Genomic DNA, 16937 nt, shown 5'->3' with positions numbered 1-16937 from the left:
TTACATCATTCCACATCTTATATCAATGAGTAAAAAAAATGGTTCCCTTCCCTCAAAGGAAGTTTAAAGCTGGATTTCCCTTTTTCAAAACATTACTACTGACAAGCATCTCCTAATGACTGTCAGGAACATTTGATGCCACCCAATATTGCCCTCTTCAGAAATCTGCTCTTGCAGCAGAAGACAAGAGCTATCATGTTGAACAGTAAACCTAATTGTTGTTGCCAAATGTACTGCATCTACATTAAAATCCTCATGTCCTTCATAGAGAATGAGGAAGAAATGATATTGTTGGTTGCTTGGGCAGAATGATGAGTGCTTAAAAATATCTTTTAAAAACTTTAAATAGAAACCTCGTTAACTATTTTCCTTCTATAAATGAAAGAATTATCGAACAGCAGTAATAGAACATGGCTTTCAAAGACAGAGCAGTGCTTGCCTGTGTAAAGAAAAGCCTTTACGTGCGTGACACTGAGACAGAGGTGTGTTTTCTCTTTGCATACTGTCCAGAATTTTCCTTATTAAGTCTGCTAATTAATAAGGCCATTTGTAGCTTTTCATCACCTCAGAAAACCTTCCTCTTTTCCTGTTGGAGGAGATTCAACAATGAGGCTATGACTTTTTCAGTCACAGTTGTTCCCATAGCAACAGATAGGGATGCTATGAATTGATTCACACAAAATTAAAGCTGACCAAAGCCTTCAGTCTCCTTGTGAGTTACTAAATTGCTAGTGATAGAAGATAAATATTTATTTCCTACTGCCTTCATTTATTATTTTGCTAAATTAAGACTAAACAGTTTTTATCTTTGGGTTTATTAGCATGTCACTTATTATATTTATAAAAATTTGAACTCATCAGAGCTGTTAGAAAAACGAAAATTATACTTATTTTAGTTATGTTAATTTATTATCCCTTTACCTACTGCATCATTGCTTTATGCTTGAATCCTTTTTTATTTTTATGTTTGTACTTTTATTCTTTTTAAATTAGAAAATACTTATTAAAAAATTTAAACAATATTAAAGGGTAAAAAGTGAAAAACAGAGTTTCTTCCTATTTCTCTCTATTCCTTCAGTTCCTTTTCCAAGAGTCAACTATACTAGCAGTTTTTTTTATGAATTTTGGGAAGAAATTTTTGTGTCCCTACATTTCTTTTACCTGAACGTATTTATTCATTGCATACTGCTCTGTAACATGCTTTGAACTAAGCAATATATCTTGCACAACTTCCTATAGTAATAAATGCAGTCATTCAATGTATATTGTTTTAAAATATGCTTTTATCACTAAACTACATGTTATGGACATATTTTTATATAAGTACATATTAACTTTGCTGTATTCTTGATATATAAATGCATCTTAATTTATTTAACCATTCCCTGTTGGTAATCATATAGGGATTTTTCATGCTGGTGGAGGGCTAGACTCTTAAGTCAATGAAACATAGTAGAGACCTAAGAAATAGACCTACACAAATATGGCCAACTGATTTTTGACAAAAGAAACTCAAAGATAACATTTCCAATAAATTATATTTGAGCAGTTGAACATTTTTGGGCAAAACCATGACTCTGAAATTAAATCTTAAATAGAAATTCACTCCAAGTGAATCACAGACTTAAATGTAAAATGTAAAACTATAATACTTAAAAAAATATATTGGAGAAAACCCTTTTGGATGTAGGGCTTGCCAAAAACATAATCCCTAAAAGAAAAAAAAACATGATGTAAGACATCACAATTTAAAACTTTTGCTCTACAAGTAAGATCATCAACAAACTTAACAGCATAAACAGGGATAATTCGTGACAACAAAAACATAAAAGGGGTGCGAGTAAGGTATGAATTTGCAAAGGAGGTTCGATTAAAAAGAAAAAGGATTACTATATATATGAAACTTTGTTTTTCATAAACCTAATGGTAACCATACACACACGCACAAAAAACAAAAACAAACAAACAAACAAAAAACACCAAAATTGAGACACATAACTTTAAAAAAGAGGAAGCTGAGGAATAAGGTATGGAATACCACCAAATAAAAACAACAGACAGAAACACAAAATACTAGCAAATTGAATACAATAATACATTAAAAAATAATATATCATGATTAAGGTAGAGTTCATTCCAGGAGCACGAGGATGGTTCAATATATGCCAATCAATCAATGTAATACACTACATTAACAAAACAAAGGATAAAACTCATAGGGGCTTATCAATAGATGCAGAAAAAGCATTTGGTAAGATACACCATCCATTTATGATTCAAATACTCAATAAAATAGGTATAGAAGGAAAGTACCTCAACATAATACACTCAGTGTTGAAAAGCTGAAAGCTTTTCTCTGAAATCGGGAACAAGACAAGGATATCCACCCTCACTACTCTCATTCAGCATAGTACTGGATATCCTAGCCAGAGCAATTAGGGAAGAGAAAGAAACAAAAGGCATCCAAATTGGGAATGAAAAAGTAAAAGTGTCACTTTTTGCAGATGACATGGTTTTTTATATAGAAAATTCTAAAGACTTCACCAAAAACTTTTAGAAATAATAAACAAATACAGTAAAAATTGCAGGATACAAAAATCAATGTTCAAAAATCCACTGCATTTCTATATATTAACAATGAAATATTAGAAAAAGAAATGGAAAACAATTCCTTTTGCAATTGCAACAAAAAAAATAAAATACCTTGGAATCAACTTTTAACAAAGGATGTGAAGGACCTATGTACTGAAAACTACAAAAAAGAGATTGAAAAAGACACAGTGAAATTGAAAGATAGTCCATGTTCAGGGATTGGAAGAATCAACATAGTTACAATGTCCATATTACCAAAGCAATATACAGATTTAATGCAATCCCCATCAAAATCCCAATGACATTTTTTAAAGAAATAAACCAAAAAAAAAAAAAATCATCAGATATGTATGGAACCACAAAAGACCCGAGATAGCCAAAGCAATCCTCAGAAAAAAGAATGAAGCCAAAAATCTCACACTACCTGACTTTAAATTAATCTACAGAGCAACGATAATCAAAACAGCATGGTATTGACAGAAAGACACACAGACCAATGGAACAGAACTGAGAACCCAGAAATAAAAACCACATGTATACGGGCAAATAATTTTTGACAAAGAAACAGAAAACAAATAATGGAGAAAAGAAAGCCTCTTCAATAAATGGTGCTGGGAAAATTGGAAAGCCACATGCAAAAGAATGAAATTAGACTACAGTTTGTTCCCATGTACAAAAATTAATTCAAAAAGGATCAAAGACCTAAGTATAATACCTGAAACAATAAGTTACATAGAAGAAAACATAGGTACTAAACTTATGAATACAAATTGAATACAACAATACATTTAAAAATAATATATCACGATTATTATATCGTGTTGTGGCCATCATGTTGCTCTTAGAGACGCTTTTATGAATTTGACCCCAAATTCATAAGGCAAGGAAAGCAAAGGCAAAAATAAATGAATGGGACTCTATCAAACTAAAAGGCTTCTGCACAGCAAAAGAAACTGCCAACAAAACAAAAGGGCAACCAACCGAAGGGGAGAAGATATTTACAAACAACAGCTCTGACAAGGAGTTAATATCCAAAATAAATGAGGAATCAATAAAACTTAACACCAAACAAACAATCCAATTAAGAGTGGGCAGAAGACCTGAACAGATACTTCTCCCTAGAAGACATACAAATGGCCAACAGATATATGAAAAGATGCTCACCTTCACTAGCTGTTAGGGAAATGCAAATCAAAACTAGGAGATACCACCTCATACATATTAGAATGGCTGTTATTAACAAGACAAGTAAGAACAAGTATTGGAGAGGTTGTGGAGAAAAAGGAACCCTCATTCACTGCTGGTGGGAATGTAAACTGGTACAGCCACTATGGAAAACAGTATGGAGGTTCCTCCAGAAATTAAGAATAGAGTTACCATGTGACCCAGCAATCCCTCTTCTGGGTATCTACCCGAAAATTTGAAAGCATTTATTTGCAAACCTTTCATACTAAGTGAAATGTCAGTCAGGAAAAGCTCAGAACCATTTGATTTGACTCATATGTGGGATATAAAACTGAAACTCATAGAGAAACAGTATTGGCGGTTCCCAGAGGGAAGGACGTGGGGGGTAGTAAAAGGTAAAGGCAGCCAAATATATGGCAATGGAAGGTGATTTGACTTTGGGTGCACAATGCGATATACAGATCATGTATCGTAGAAATGTACACTTGAAACCTGTATAACCTTATTAACCAATGTCACCCCAATAAACGTAACTAAAAAATAAAATAAAAACAAAAGCTTTTGCTCTGTGAAAGACCCTGTTAAGAGGGTGGACATGAGAGCTACAGACTGGGAGAAAATATTTGCAAGCCACATATCTAGCAAACAACTAACATCTGGAACATATAAAGAATTCTTAAAACTCAACGGTTAAAACCGAACAATCCGGTTAGAAAATGGGCAAATGATGTGAACAGCCACGTCAGCAAATACAGATGGCCAGTAAAGCAAGTGAGAAGATGTTCCACAGCATTAGCTATTAGGAACATGTAATATAAACACACAGTGAATATCACGATAGCTAAAATAAAAAGTAGTGACAACACCAAATGCTGGTGAGCATGTGGAGAAATTGGATCGCATATGTATTGTAAAGTGGTACAATTACTCAGGAAAATAGTGGCACTTTCTTTATAAAACTAAACAGGCAATTACTATATGACTCAGCAATTGCATTTTTAGGCATTTATCCCAGATATACAAAAACTTATTTTCATTCAAAAACCTATACACAGTGTTGAAAGCAGCTTTATTTGTAATTGCTAAAATCTGAAAACAACCCAGATGTCCTTTAACGAATTAAGCTATCTTACATCTATACCATGGATACTAATTGGCAATAAAAAGGAACAAATTATTGATACACACAACAACTTCGGTGAATCTCCAGGAATTATGCCAAGTTAAAAAAATGCCATTTATATAACATTCTTTAAATGTCAAAATTATAAAAATGGAGAACAGATTCGTAGTTGTGGGGGCTGGTAATTAAAAGGCATCAGGAAGGTTCTTTGTGATGAACATGTTCTTTATTTTGATCATTTTATTGTCAGTATCCAGGATATAATATTGTACTGTAATTTTGCAACATGTTACAAGGGAAGCTGGGTAAAGAGTAAAGGATATACACAGAATCTCTCTATTATTTTTCACAACTGAATGTGAATCTGCAATGATGTCAAAATAAATAAAAGTTAAATGATAAAAAGTAGCAAATCATTTTGCTTGGCAGTTTTTAATGAAGTTAAAAGTAAGTGTATGGCCTAGCCATTCTTCTCCTATGTGCTAGGTGTACCAGTTAATAATGGCATATTTTGTAATCAAAGAAAACACAATAATTTCAAGAGAAACATCAAAAGTGCTTTATTCAAAGTAATGTCCATCGCTAGCTACACATTTTCCCCATCTTTCAGGTAATTTGTGGATACCGCCCCAATAGAACTTTTCTTGTTTTGAGGCAAACCATTCAGAGACCCAATTTTCCACTTCTTCGTACGTTTTGAAGTGCTGCTCAGAAAGTGCATGTGCCCTCCATCGGAACAAGTAGTAATCTGAAGAAGCAAGGTCTGGTGAATACAGCGGGTGGGTTAATACTTCCCAGGCAAGGTCTTTTAATGTGTCTTTAACTGGTTTTGAAGTGTGTGATGGTGCGTCATCACGGAGCAAAATTACTTTGCCGTGTCTTCTGGCCCATTCTGATCATTTTACAATTAAAGCGTGTTTCAAATTGATTATTTGTTGTTGGTAGTGATCAGTATTAACGGTTTCACCTGGTTTTAGAAGCTCATAATACACCACATCTTCCTGATCCCACCAAACGCAGAGCATTGTCTTCTTTCCGAAGCGTTTTGGCCTTGCAGTTGATGTTGATGGTTGACCTGGATCAACCCATGATCTTGTGCATTTGGGATTCTCAAAATAAATCCAGTTTTCATCTCCAATCACAATTCGATGCAAAAAAGACTTTCTTTTGTTCTGTTGAAGCAACATTTTACTGATGACTTTTCGGTTTTCCATTTGTCTTTCATTCAGTTGATGTGCCACCCATTTTCCTTCCTTTAAAATCTTTTCCATTGCTTGTAAACGATCAGAAATTGTTTGCTGAGCAACATTTAATCTTCCTGCAAGTTGTTTTTGAGTTTGACAGGCATCTTCATCCAATAATGCTTGTAATTGTTGGTCTTCAAATTTTTTTGGTTGACCTGGACGTTCTTTGTCTTTCACATCGAAATCATCACTTTTAAAGCGTTTAAACCAGTGTTCACAAGTATCTTGAGATGGAGCATGTTCACCATAAGCTTCTCGAAGTATATGATAACGTTTTCTTCAAAATAAAGTAATGAATTAAAACTTCTAGCAAATGCTCTTTCTTTGGCATGAAATTTGACATTTTTAAGCGTAAAAATATTTATGATGTTAACACCTTCAGCAAATTGGACATAGGAAGTTTTGAAGCTTGCTGTCAATACAACAAAATAGCATACATATAAAATCGCATATATATCAACATATGTGTAACTTCATCTATTGAAAAAAATCTGTATTATTAACTGGCACACCTAGTAATATCCAGGGGTAATGAGCTTTATTCTTAATAACTGAAATTTGGAAATAACCCAAATGTCCATATGCAGGAGAATGGATTAAAAATGGTGAATATCCCAAGAAATTAGCACCAATCAGAAAGGATATATGCACCCCATATGTTCATAGCAGCACAATTCACCATAGCTAAGATTTGGAAACAGCCTAAATGCCCATCAACAGATGAGTGGATTAAAGAACTGTGGTACATCTACACAGTGGAATACTATGCTGCTGTGAAAAAGAAACCTTTTACGATTCGCAACAGGATGGATGGACATGGAAAGCATTATGCTAAGCAAAGTAAGCCAGTCGGAGAAAGATAAATATCACATGATCTCACTCATTTGTGGAATATAATGAACAACATAAACTGATGAACAAAAATAAATCCAGAGACAGAGAAGTATTGAGTGGACCATCAAACCTCAGAGAGAAGGCAGGGGAGGGTGGGGGAGGGGGTAACATATCAACCAAAGGACTTGTATGCATGCATATAAGTATAACCAGTGGACACAGACAGTAGGGGCGTGAGGGCATGTGCTGGGGGTGGGAGTTGCTGGGGAGAGGTCAGTGGGGGAAAAAGGAGACATATGTGATATATTCACACAATGGAATATTTCTTACAAAAAAAGAAATATTGATGCAGTTATTCCACCTTATCCATGGGGAATATGCTCCAAGATCCAGTGGATGCCTGAAACTGAGGATAATATTGAACCCCATATGTACTGTTTTTCCTAATACCTGTGATAAAGTTTAATTTATTATTAGGCACAGTAACAGATTAACAATAACATAATAAAGTGAACAATTATAACAATATACTGCACTAAAAGTTTTGTGAATGTGGTTTCTCTCTCTCCAAAATATCTTATCCTATATAATAAAAGCTTAATATGCAAATTGTCCCCTCCACCGGGAGTTCGACCAGGAGTTCAACCAGGGGGCAGGGCCGGTGGCAGCGGCAGCAGCAGGCGGCTAGAGGAAGGGAGCCTCCCCCTCCTCCCCGGCCCCAGCTGGTGGCGACAACAGGCAGTCGGGGGAAGGGAGGCACCCCAGCTGGCAGCCGGCAGCCGACAACTGCTAGAGACCCTACCCATGCATGAATTTCTGCACTGGGCCTCTAGTAGTGCTATACTCACCCTTTTTCTTGTGATGATATGAGATGATACAGTGCCTCCATGGTGAGATGAAGTGACATAGCATTAGGCTACTATAAGAGTTACTTGAACACAACCACTGTGATACCGTGACAGTCAATCTGATCACCAAGACAGGTACTAAGTGACTAACAGGTGGGCAGCATATACAGCATGGATATGCTGGACAGAGGGACTATTTGCATTCCAGGCAGGACGGAGTGGGACAGCACAAGATTTCATCATGCTACTCGGAATGGCACACAATTTAAAACTTTTGAATTGTTTATTTCAGGAATTTTTATTTAGTATTTTTGGAGAGTGTTTGACTATGGATAACTAAAACCACAGAAAGCAAAACCACAGATAAGAGGGGACTACTTGCACACAAAATATGGATGCATCTCATGACCATTATGTTAAATAATGACAATCAGATACACAAGAATATATAGTGTATGATTATCTTTATATGAAGTTCAAGAACAGGCAAACTCATTGATGGTGATAGAATATGGAATACTGTTTACAAGTGATGGAGGGATGGTATCAACTATAAAGGAACTCGAGAGAACTTTCTGGAGTGAAGGAAATGTGGTTTTATAGGTATACAACTAAAGTTAAAAGTTACTGAGCTCATACTTAAGGTTTATGCATTTACTATATGTTAATTATCCTATCTAATAAAGAGGGAATATGCTAACTAACCGTCACACCCTCACAAAGATGGCAGCACCCACAACCAATAAGGAGGAAATATGCTAATTGACTGCCACGCCCTCAAAGATGGCGGCCCCTACAGCCACAAGATGGCGGTGCCTAGTCCCATCAGCCCCGTCGGGGCACTGTGCGCCTGGTTTTGGAGTCCCCCAGTCCCCTCAGCCCCCCAGCCGCCCAGGGCCGGCCCGAGGTGCAGGCAAGCCTTGGATGGTGGCTGCCCAGCCTCCCAGGGCTGCCTGAGGCTCAGGTAACCAGGGCCGGCCGAGGCTTGCGCTGCCGGCAGTGGCAGCAGCAGAGGTGTGATGGGGGTGTCGCCTGATCGCCTCCTGCCCCTGAGGACTCCCGGACTGTGAGAGGGGTCAGGCTGGGCTGAGGGACCCCCCGTCCAGTGCATAAATTTTTATGCACTGGGCCTCTAATACTATAATAAAGTACTATTAAATATCCCCATTTATGGGAGAAAAAGACATATTAACCAGTTCCACTGCATATACTTTATTTGGATCATCCTATACTCAGTGGACACCCAAGTGTATAGATAGCTCATGTGTGAATTCTTTCAATCAAAATGTGTTTATACACGTTTTGCACGTAGTGTATATAGATTGTATCTCCACAAATTGCCCATCCATTGTAGCAAACTGAGGCAATGGTATTCTTTTTTTTTTCAACTTTTATGTGCTCTCTTGTTTTCTGTAAGGACCTGATGTTATTCTATGAGGATGACCCAAAGCCACTTTTGCCGACAGTTCCTCCAGCCATTACTAGTATCTCGTCACCTACATGGTTGTCAGAAGGGCAAGCGGAAGATTGTAACCTCTGGAATGCAGGTAATTTGGTTAAAGAATAAGAAGTTTACTCAGAAACATGAATAAGAAACACCAGGCAGGAATGTTTTTCATCAAATTATATTTTGTGAAATATAGCAACAATGGCTTTAATTTAACTTTGAACATGAGGGACAAGACTAGGATGGGCAAATTCAACCCACATGTGAGTCTGTAATCTTATTTTACCACTTATTTCAGTGTTTTTTCTCTATTTTTCATTGTTTTGTTTAAAAAATTATTAACTACAAGCCTTCCATCTTTTATGAATGGTTAAGAACAGAACAAATTAATTTCAGTTCCTTTTTTTATTTGTATTAACTTCTCTTTGCTAAAGACTTTAAATTATGCCGTTTTTAGGAGCAAGCATTAGATGAAAAGCAAGATGTATATAGTATCCCACAAATTGGTTAATCACCTCTTGAGTAATTAACATTAGAGAAAAAGGCACAGTATAAAATGATACAAAATCTGTCTCCAATAAATTACACCATTAAATTCCAACTGGGCTCTACTGCTACTCAAGATCTGATTGATTCATTGTTGAACCACTCCATCCTTCTATTCTTTATGAACACTGAATTTTCAGTCCATTCTTCTTCTTGATTTTCTCAAAAAATAGGATGAAAGCTCTTCTGCCAATATGAGAATGAAACTTTTTCATTAGTATTTTTCATCCCTTCAGATATCTTCGCTTTTTTAAAAAATATATATATTTTATTGATTTTTACAGAGAGGAAGGGAGAGGGATAGAGAGTTAGAAACATCGATGAGAGAGGAACATCGATCAGCTGCCTCCTGCACACCCCCTACTGGGAATATGCCCACAACCAAGGTACATGCCCTTGACCAGAATCGAATCTGGGACCCTTCAGTCCACAGGCCGACGCTCTATCCACTGAGCCAAACCAGTTAGGGCTATCTTCACTTTTATATTCACCCAGGCATGCTTTCCCTTATCACAGAGGTGGCTCCTTATGTTCTGAGTTTCATCCTCTCCCTCATCTTTGGACTATGCACCACACTTTTCCCTTAAATAGATCCCCAGTATCCAAAAAATATAAAAACTGTAGCTTATTAGTATAAATTTATTTTACAGGTTCATGTTTATAGTTTTCTTATAAAACCAGTCATGAGAATGGTAAGGATATTTTTATAGACACAAAAACAAGAAGTTGTGGGTAATATTTGCTGCACAAGGATGGCATTATTCACATGGATAATCCTATCTAATAAAAGAGTAATATGCAAATTGACCGTACCCCTGCTACACCCACAAGCCACATCCACCAGCCAATAAGGAGCAAGTATGCAAATTAACCCAATCAAGATGGCTGCGACCATGGAGAGAACAGGAGGCTTGGGTTTCCCCGGCAATGGAGGAATCCAAGTTTCTGCCTTTCCTGGCGGGCCCAGGCCTCCACTCAAGGCTACAAAGTTTCAATTATAGAAGATAAATAAATCCCAACAAAAATGGCAACAGTCACGAAGCTGGAGAGAGCAGGAGGCTTGAGTTGCCCCCGGGCGATGTAGGAAGCCAAGCTTTCTGGCAGGCCCAGGCCCCCACTCAAGGCTACAAAGTTTCAATTATAGAAGATAAATAAATCCCAGATACCAAGGCCTCCCCTTGGGTCGCCGGGGGGCGTGGTCAGCCTGCAAACCACCACAGGCCCCTCACCTAGGCCGCCCCACACCCCAAGGGAACCCCCACCCTGATCCGGGACACCCTTCAGGGCAAACCAGCCGGCCCCCACCCGTGCACCAGGCCTCTATCCTATCTAAAAAAAAAGAGTAATATGCAAATTGACCATCACTCCAACATAGAAGATGGCTGCCCCCATGTGGACGCAAGATGGCCAGCAGGGGAGGGCAATTGGGAGGGACCAGGCCTGCAAGGGAGGGAAGTTGGGGGCGATCAAGCCTGCAGGGGAGAGCAGTTAGGGGTGACCAGGCCAGCAGAGGAGGGGAGTTGGGGGCAACCAGACCTGCAGGGAAGGGCAGTTGGGGGGGACCAGGCCTGCAGGAGAGGGCAGTTAGGGGCAATCAGGCTTGGCAGGGGAGCAGTTAGGCATCAATCAGGCTGGCAGGGGAGTGGTTAGGGGCAATCAGGAAGGCAGGCAGGTGAGCAGTTGGGAGCCAGCTGTCCTAGATTGTGAGAGGGATGTCTGACTGCCCATTTAGGCTCGATCCTATCTGGATCCTACCCGTGCACGAATTTCGTGCACTGGGCCTCTAGTCCTATATAATAAAAGGCTAATATGCAAATAGACTGAACGGCAGAATGACCGGTCACTATGATGCGCACTGACCACCAGGGGGCAGACGCTCAAAACAGGAGCTGCCCGCTGGTGGTCAGTGCACTCCCACAGGAGGAGCTCAGCCAGAAGCTGGGCTCATGGCTGGGGAGCACAGCAAAGGTGGCAGGAGCCTCTCCCGCCTCTGCAGCAATGCTAAGAAACCCTCGGGGGATGTCCGCCTGCCAGCTTCATGGGGAGTGGACCTAAGCCGGCAGGCGGACATTCCCTGCAGTCTGGGCTGAGGGACACCCACCCCCCCTCTCAGTGCACAAATGTCGTGCACCGGGTCTCTAGTTAGTTATAAGTGGTTACAGTTTTGTAGACATCTTGCTTTGTATTCTTAGAATACACTTTATGTAAACTGATCCAAATCTAGAAGCTTGAAGGAAGAGTAGTAAGGAAACATTTTGTATTCTTATTAGTAACCCCAGACACTTCCCCCACATTTTTAATAGATTTTATTTTTAAGAGCAGTTTTAGGTTCACAACAAAATTGAGCAGAAGGTACAGAGATTTCCCATACACCCCCTACTTCCAAATAAGCACTGCTTCCCACACTGTTAGCATCCCGCACCACAGTGGTACATTCATAGCAGTCAGTGAACCTACATTAACACTTTATGATCACCGACAATATCATCCAAACCCCATAGTTTACATTAGGCTTGGTGTGATACATTCTATGACAAATTTGTAACATGTGTCCACCATTATAGTATGATATAGAGAAGTTTCATAAAAATCCCTAAAAATCCTCTATGCTCTGCTCTTCATTTCTACATCCCCCCTACCCACTGGGAACCACTGATACTGGAACTGTCTCCATACTTCTGTCTTTTCCAAAAAGTCACACAGTTGGCATTATGCAGCATGTAGCCTTTTCAGACTGGCTTCTTTCACTTAGTGATATGTGTCTTTTCACGGCTTAATAGCCCTTTTCCCTTTAGTGCTGAATAGGATATACTGGGGTACTCATCCATTCACCTACTGCAGAACATCTTGGTTGTGTTCAAGTTTTGGCAATCCTATATAATAAAAGGGTGATATGCAAATTGACCCTAATGGCAGAACGACCAGAACAACCGCTCGACCAGTCACTATGAGGCACACTGACCACCTCTCAGTCCCTTTTCCTGGCCAGCAGGCTCCGATCGCCCAATGGCGAATGGGGAACTGGGAGTGGGTGGCGGGGGATGCGGGTGGCGCCAGGCCAAGACCCCTGCCCCGCCAGTCACCCCACACACACAGGGTGACTCACGGCAGGGGCATGGCTGGCGAGTGGGCGGGAACAGCTGACCTCTCAGTTCTTCCCCCCGCAGCCGGCAGGCTCCAATCACCTGATGGCAAATGGGAAACCAAGAGTGGGTGGTGGCGGGGGGCAGGGCCGGCTGTGGGCAGCCGGGGAAGATGGCACTGATCACAGGCCAGGCCTAAGGGACCGTACCCGTGCACGAATTTCGTGCACTGGGCCTCTAGTTATAAATAAAGGTGCTGTAAATATCCATGTTCAGGCTTCATGGACATGGTTTCCCTGCCAACATTTTAGTACAAGTGAAATTGAGTATAAATGAACATCAGTGGCAACTGTTAAGAGGAAAAAAGTCACAAAATATGTCACACGAGGGATGATTCTACCATTTTACTAATCCTTTCTGTTATTTATGTTGCAAATACCATTTACAGGCTATGAATTACCTTTAAACCTTTTTTATAGAAGTTTTTTTTTGTTTTGTTGGTGTTTTTATAGAGGCTTTCTGTTTCATATAGTCATATTTATTCCTCTTTTCCTTCTGAGCTTTTGTTTTTGTGTTTTTAAGAAGGCTTTTCCCACATAGGTTCAGAGTGCATGTTCACCCATATCTCATTTTAATTTTTTTAGTTCCTTGACCTATCTGGATTGAATATATTTGTGAATGTTCTGAGATACAGCAGTGGGCATCCAGTGTCTCAAAACATTTATTGACTAATTCATTTTTCTCTTCTGTTTGGAAATGACTCTAACCTCTACTAAGTAGCATCTATTTAACAACTCTCTCCTGTTCCTTTGGTCCATTTCACTGTTCCTGATCTATTTAATTTTTTATAACTATTATAACAATGTGCCACAGTATGATTGTCTCCCATTTTATTTAACCAATATTATGTTAATGGTTATTTAAGTTATTTCCATGTTTACCATTATAGATAATGATAAAATGACAGCTTTTTCCTCTCTCAAATAAAGTAGGCTTTTTATTTATATTTTTCCACAATTTGAAACAGATTCTAAAATACATTACTCAATTTCTTTTGGTAAATTCTGCCCAGCTCACTAACTTATACTGTCAACAGATGGTTCTAATTTCCATGTTATAATTTTGGCGACTTCAGCCCAAGGCAAAAATAAAGTAGGAAAGTGATTCCGGTGCAGCCTCCTCAGTTCTCCTTTCTGCCTGCCTTTTCCCTCCGTAGGCACAGTGACCCGCTGTTTGCACCCTGGCCTGTGGCGTGTGGGAGTACTCACCCTCACCAACACTTGATCATTGCTTCACGGAGCCCTTTCTTCTGAGTGACTATTCTTTTGAATTTTGTGCTCACCATTCCTTGCTTTTCTTTATAGTTTTACTACATATGTTTATACTCCGAACAGTACATTATTAATTTCACAGGTTTTAAAATTTTATCTAAATACTAGAGGCCCGATGCACGAAAATTCATGCAAGAGTAGGCCTTCCTTCCCCCAGCTGCCGGCACCCGCTTCCCTTGGGCACCCGGGACCCGGGCTTCGCTCTGGCCACCGGCAGGCACCTGGGACCTGGGCGACTTCCCTCCAGCTGCTGGCAGGCACCCAGGACCCAGGCTTCGGTCCGGCCCGGCTTTTTCCGGAAGGACGTCCAGTCTAATTAGCATATTACCCTTTTATTATTCTAGATAGTCAATGAGTTTATCTTTCTGTGACTTCTTATCACTCAGTAATATGTTTTTAAGATTCATCTATATGTGTACATGGTTGTCATGGCTGTATAGTATTTTATTGTGTACATGTATTAGAGCATATTCATTTACTCCACTCTAGAACGCTGTCATCAGTGTGGTGCTCAAGTTTTTGTATTGTAAACAGTGCTGTTTATAAACATGCTTGTATGAGACTCCTGGTTCTCAGGGACAAGAGTTCCTCTAGGGCACACATTTCAGAGTGAAATTGCTGATGGTTCAATATGAACGAACATCTTTAAATTGACTAGATAGTGCCAAGTTGTTTTCCAAAGTTCTAGTTGCTCCGTGTCCTCACCAGCTCTTCATAGTGTCATTTTGGGGGAAAGGAGGGGAATCACCAATCTGTTGGGTGATAGTTGGTATCTCATTTGTCTTAAAATGTATTGTTTAATAATTAAATTGAGCATGTTTTCAAATGTGTATGGTTCACTCATATTTCCTCACCTGTGAAATGTCTGTTCTGATCTTTTGTCCATTTTTCTATTTGGTTGTTTGGCTTTTTCTTAATTGATTTGTAAGAATTGTTCATCTATTCTGGAGGCTAACATTTCATTTTTAAAATACCTTTGTCCAGTTTATGACTTATCGTTCCACTTTGTAAAGAGTCTTTTGAATAACAGAGGTTCTCAGTTGTAATGAGGTAGAATTTTATTCCTATGATTTGTACTTTCTGTATCTTGTTATTTAAAAAAAATTTTTTTCTTGTCTCAAGACCATAAAGATACTTCTATATAAGTTAAAAATTTTCTAGTTTTGCTTTCCACAATTAAAATTTTAATGCAGCTGGTATTGGTTTTGTGTATGGTGGAAGCGGGAGTCTAATTTTATTTCTAAATGGATATCCAGCTGTCCCAGCATCATTTTATTGAAAAGTCTGTTCTTTCCTAGCTGAACTGTAATGCCATCTGCATCCTAAAGCAAGTTTACACATGTGCATGGATTTGTTTCTGCGCTCTTTATTCTGTTCTGTAAATTATTTGATTATCCCTGCACCAACAAATAGTTTTAATTACTCTACCTTTGCAATAATTCTTGATGACTTCCTTCATCAGGAGTGTTTTGTCTGTTTTTTACTTTTCTACAAAAGTTTTGTCAAGTTCATTGGGAAAAAAACCCCACTCCATTACAGTTTTGATCGGCACTGTCAATCTTTAAATCAATTTGGAGAAGTGACATTTTTACAATATCAAATTATTCTGTTCACTTAAATCTTCTTTACTGTATTATATTATATTTATTTATTTTTAGCCTCAAGGAAGTATTTTATTGATTTTGAGACAGAGAGAGAGAGAGAGAGAGAGAGAGAGAGAGAGAGAAACATTGATGTGAGAGAGAAACATCAATTGGTGCCCTCTGTTCTCGCCCTGACCGGAGATTGAACCTGCCACCTAGGTATGTGCCCTGACTGGGAATCAAACCCACAACCCTTTGGTGCTTCAACCAACCAAGCACCCGACCACGGCTTAAGTATTACATTTTGTAGTTTTCTCCATACAGGTCCTGTATATCTTTTGTAAGATACAGTCCTAGGTACTTTGTGTACTTTGGTAGCTACTGTAAAATATATCATTTTATAAATCGTATTTTCTAACTACTGATGGCGAAAATGAGTGAAATTAATTTTTGTATATTGATTTTATAACTAGTAACCTTGCTTAATTAATTCTTACCAATTTCCCTAATTTATCTGTAGATTCTACTGGGTTTCTTATATTGAAAATCATATCTTCTGTGAATGATGGCAGATTTGTTTCTTTGTTTTTAAACCATCTATTTTGTTTTCTTACCTCGCCATGTAGGTAGAACCTCTCAGACAGTGCTGAATGAAAATGTGATCGTGTCTTAGTCTGTGTCTTTAAAGAGAATGATTACACCATTTGCCATTAAAACAGGCTTATTATATGCATTTCTGCAGATCTCCATTCCTAATTTAAAACTTTTATCATAAATATATGTTAAATTTCTCCATTTTTAGCATCTGTATTAATGGTTTCTCCTTTGAGCTGTTAATTTTGTATATTAGTTGATTTCCAAATAGTAAAACAACCTTGAATTCCTAGAAAAAGCCCAATTTTGCCATGATATATGATCTTTCACAATATATATTGCTGGGTTTGATTTGCTAATGTTTTGTTTAGGAGTTTTGCATCCATATCTATGAGTAAAATTCACCAGAAATGTCTTTTCTCATATTCTCTTTGTCATGTTTTGACACTGATATTTTGCTAGATTCATAAAAAGAGTTGGGAAGTATTTTTTTAATTCTCTGGAATAGTATGTGTAGGGGTGCTTGT

The 16937-nt window shown here is 38.5% G+C and overlaps 1 protein-coding gene across 1 annotated transcript in view; it reads left to right on the top strand.

The window, feature by feature from the left end:
* The window catches only part of ENTHD1 (ENTH domain containing 1), a gene marked incomplete at both ends in the record, with an annotated part of 83166 nt that overhangs the window by 33627 nt on the left and 32602 nt on the right, over positions 1-16937 (top strand). Inside the window, one exon of the mRNA XM_080660267.1 lies at positions 9244-9373. Coding sequence (XP_080516393.1) covers positions 9244-9373 — 130 coding nt within the window. The remainder of the gene's footprint in view (positions 1-9243; positions 9374-16937) is intronic.

Source organism: Plecotus auritus (assembly GCF_963455305.1).
Source record: "Plecotus auritus genome assembly, chromosome: 3".
Classification (NCBI taxonomy): Eukaryota; Metazoa; Chordata; class Mammalia; order Chiroptera; family Vespertilionidae; genus Plecotus; species Plecotus auritus.
Note: the sequence above shows the minus strand (reverse complement) of the source record. Positions and strands in the feature narration are given on the sequence as shown.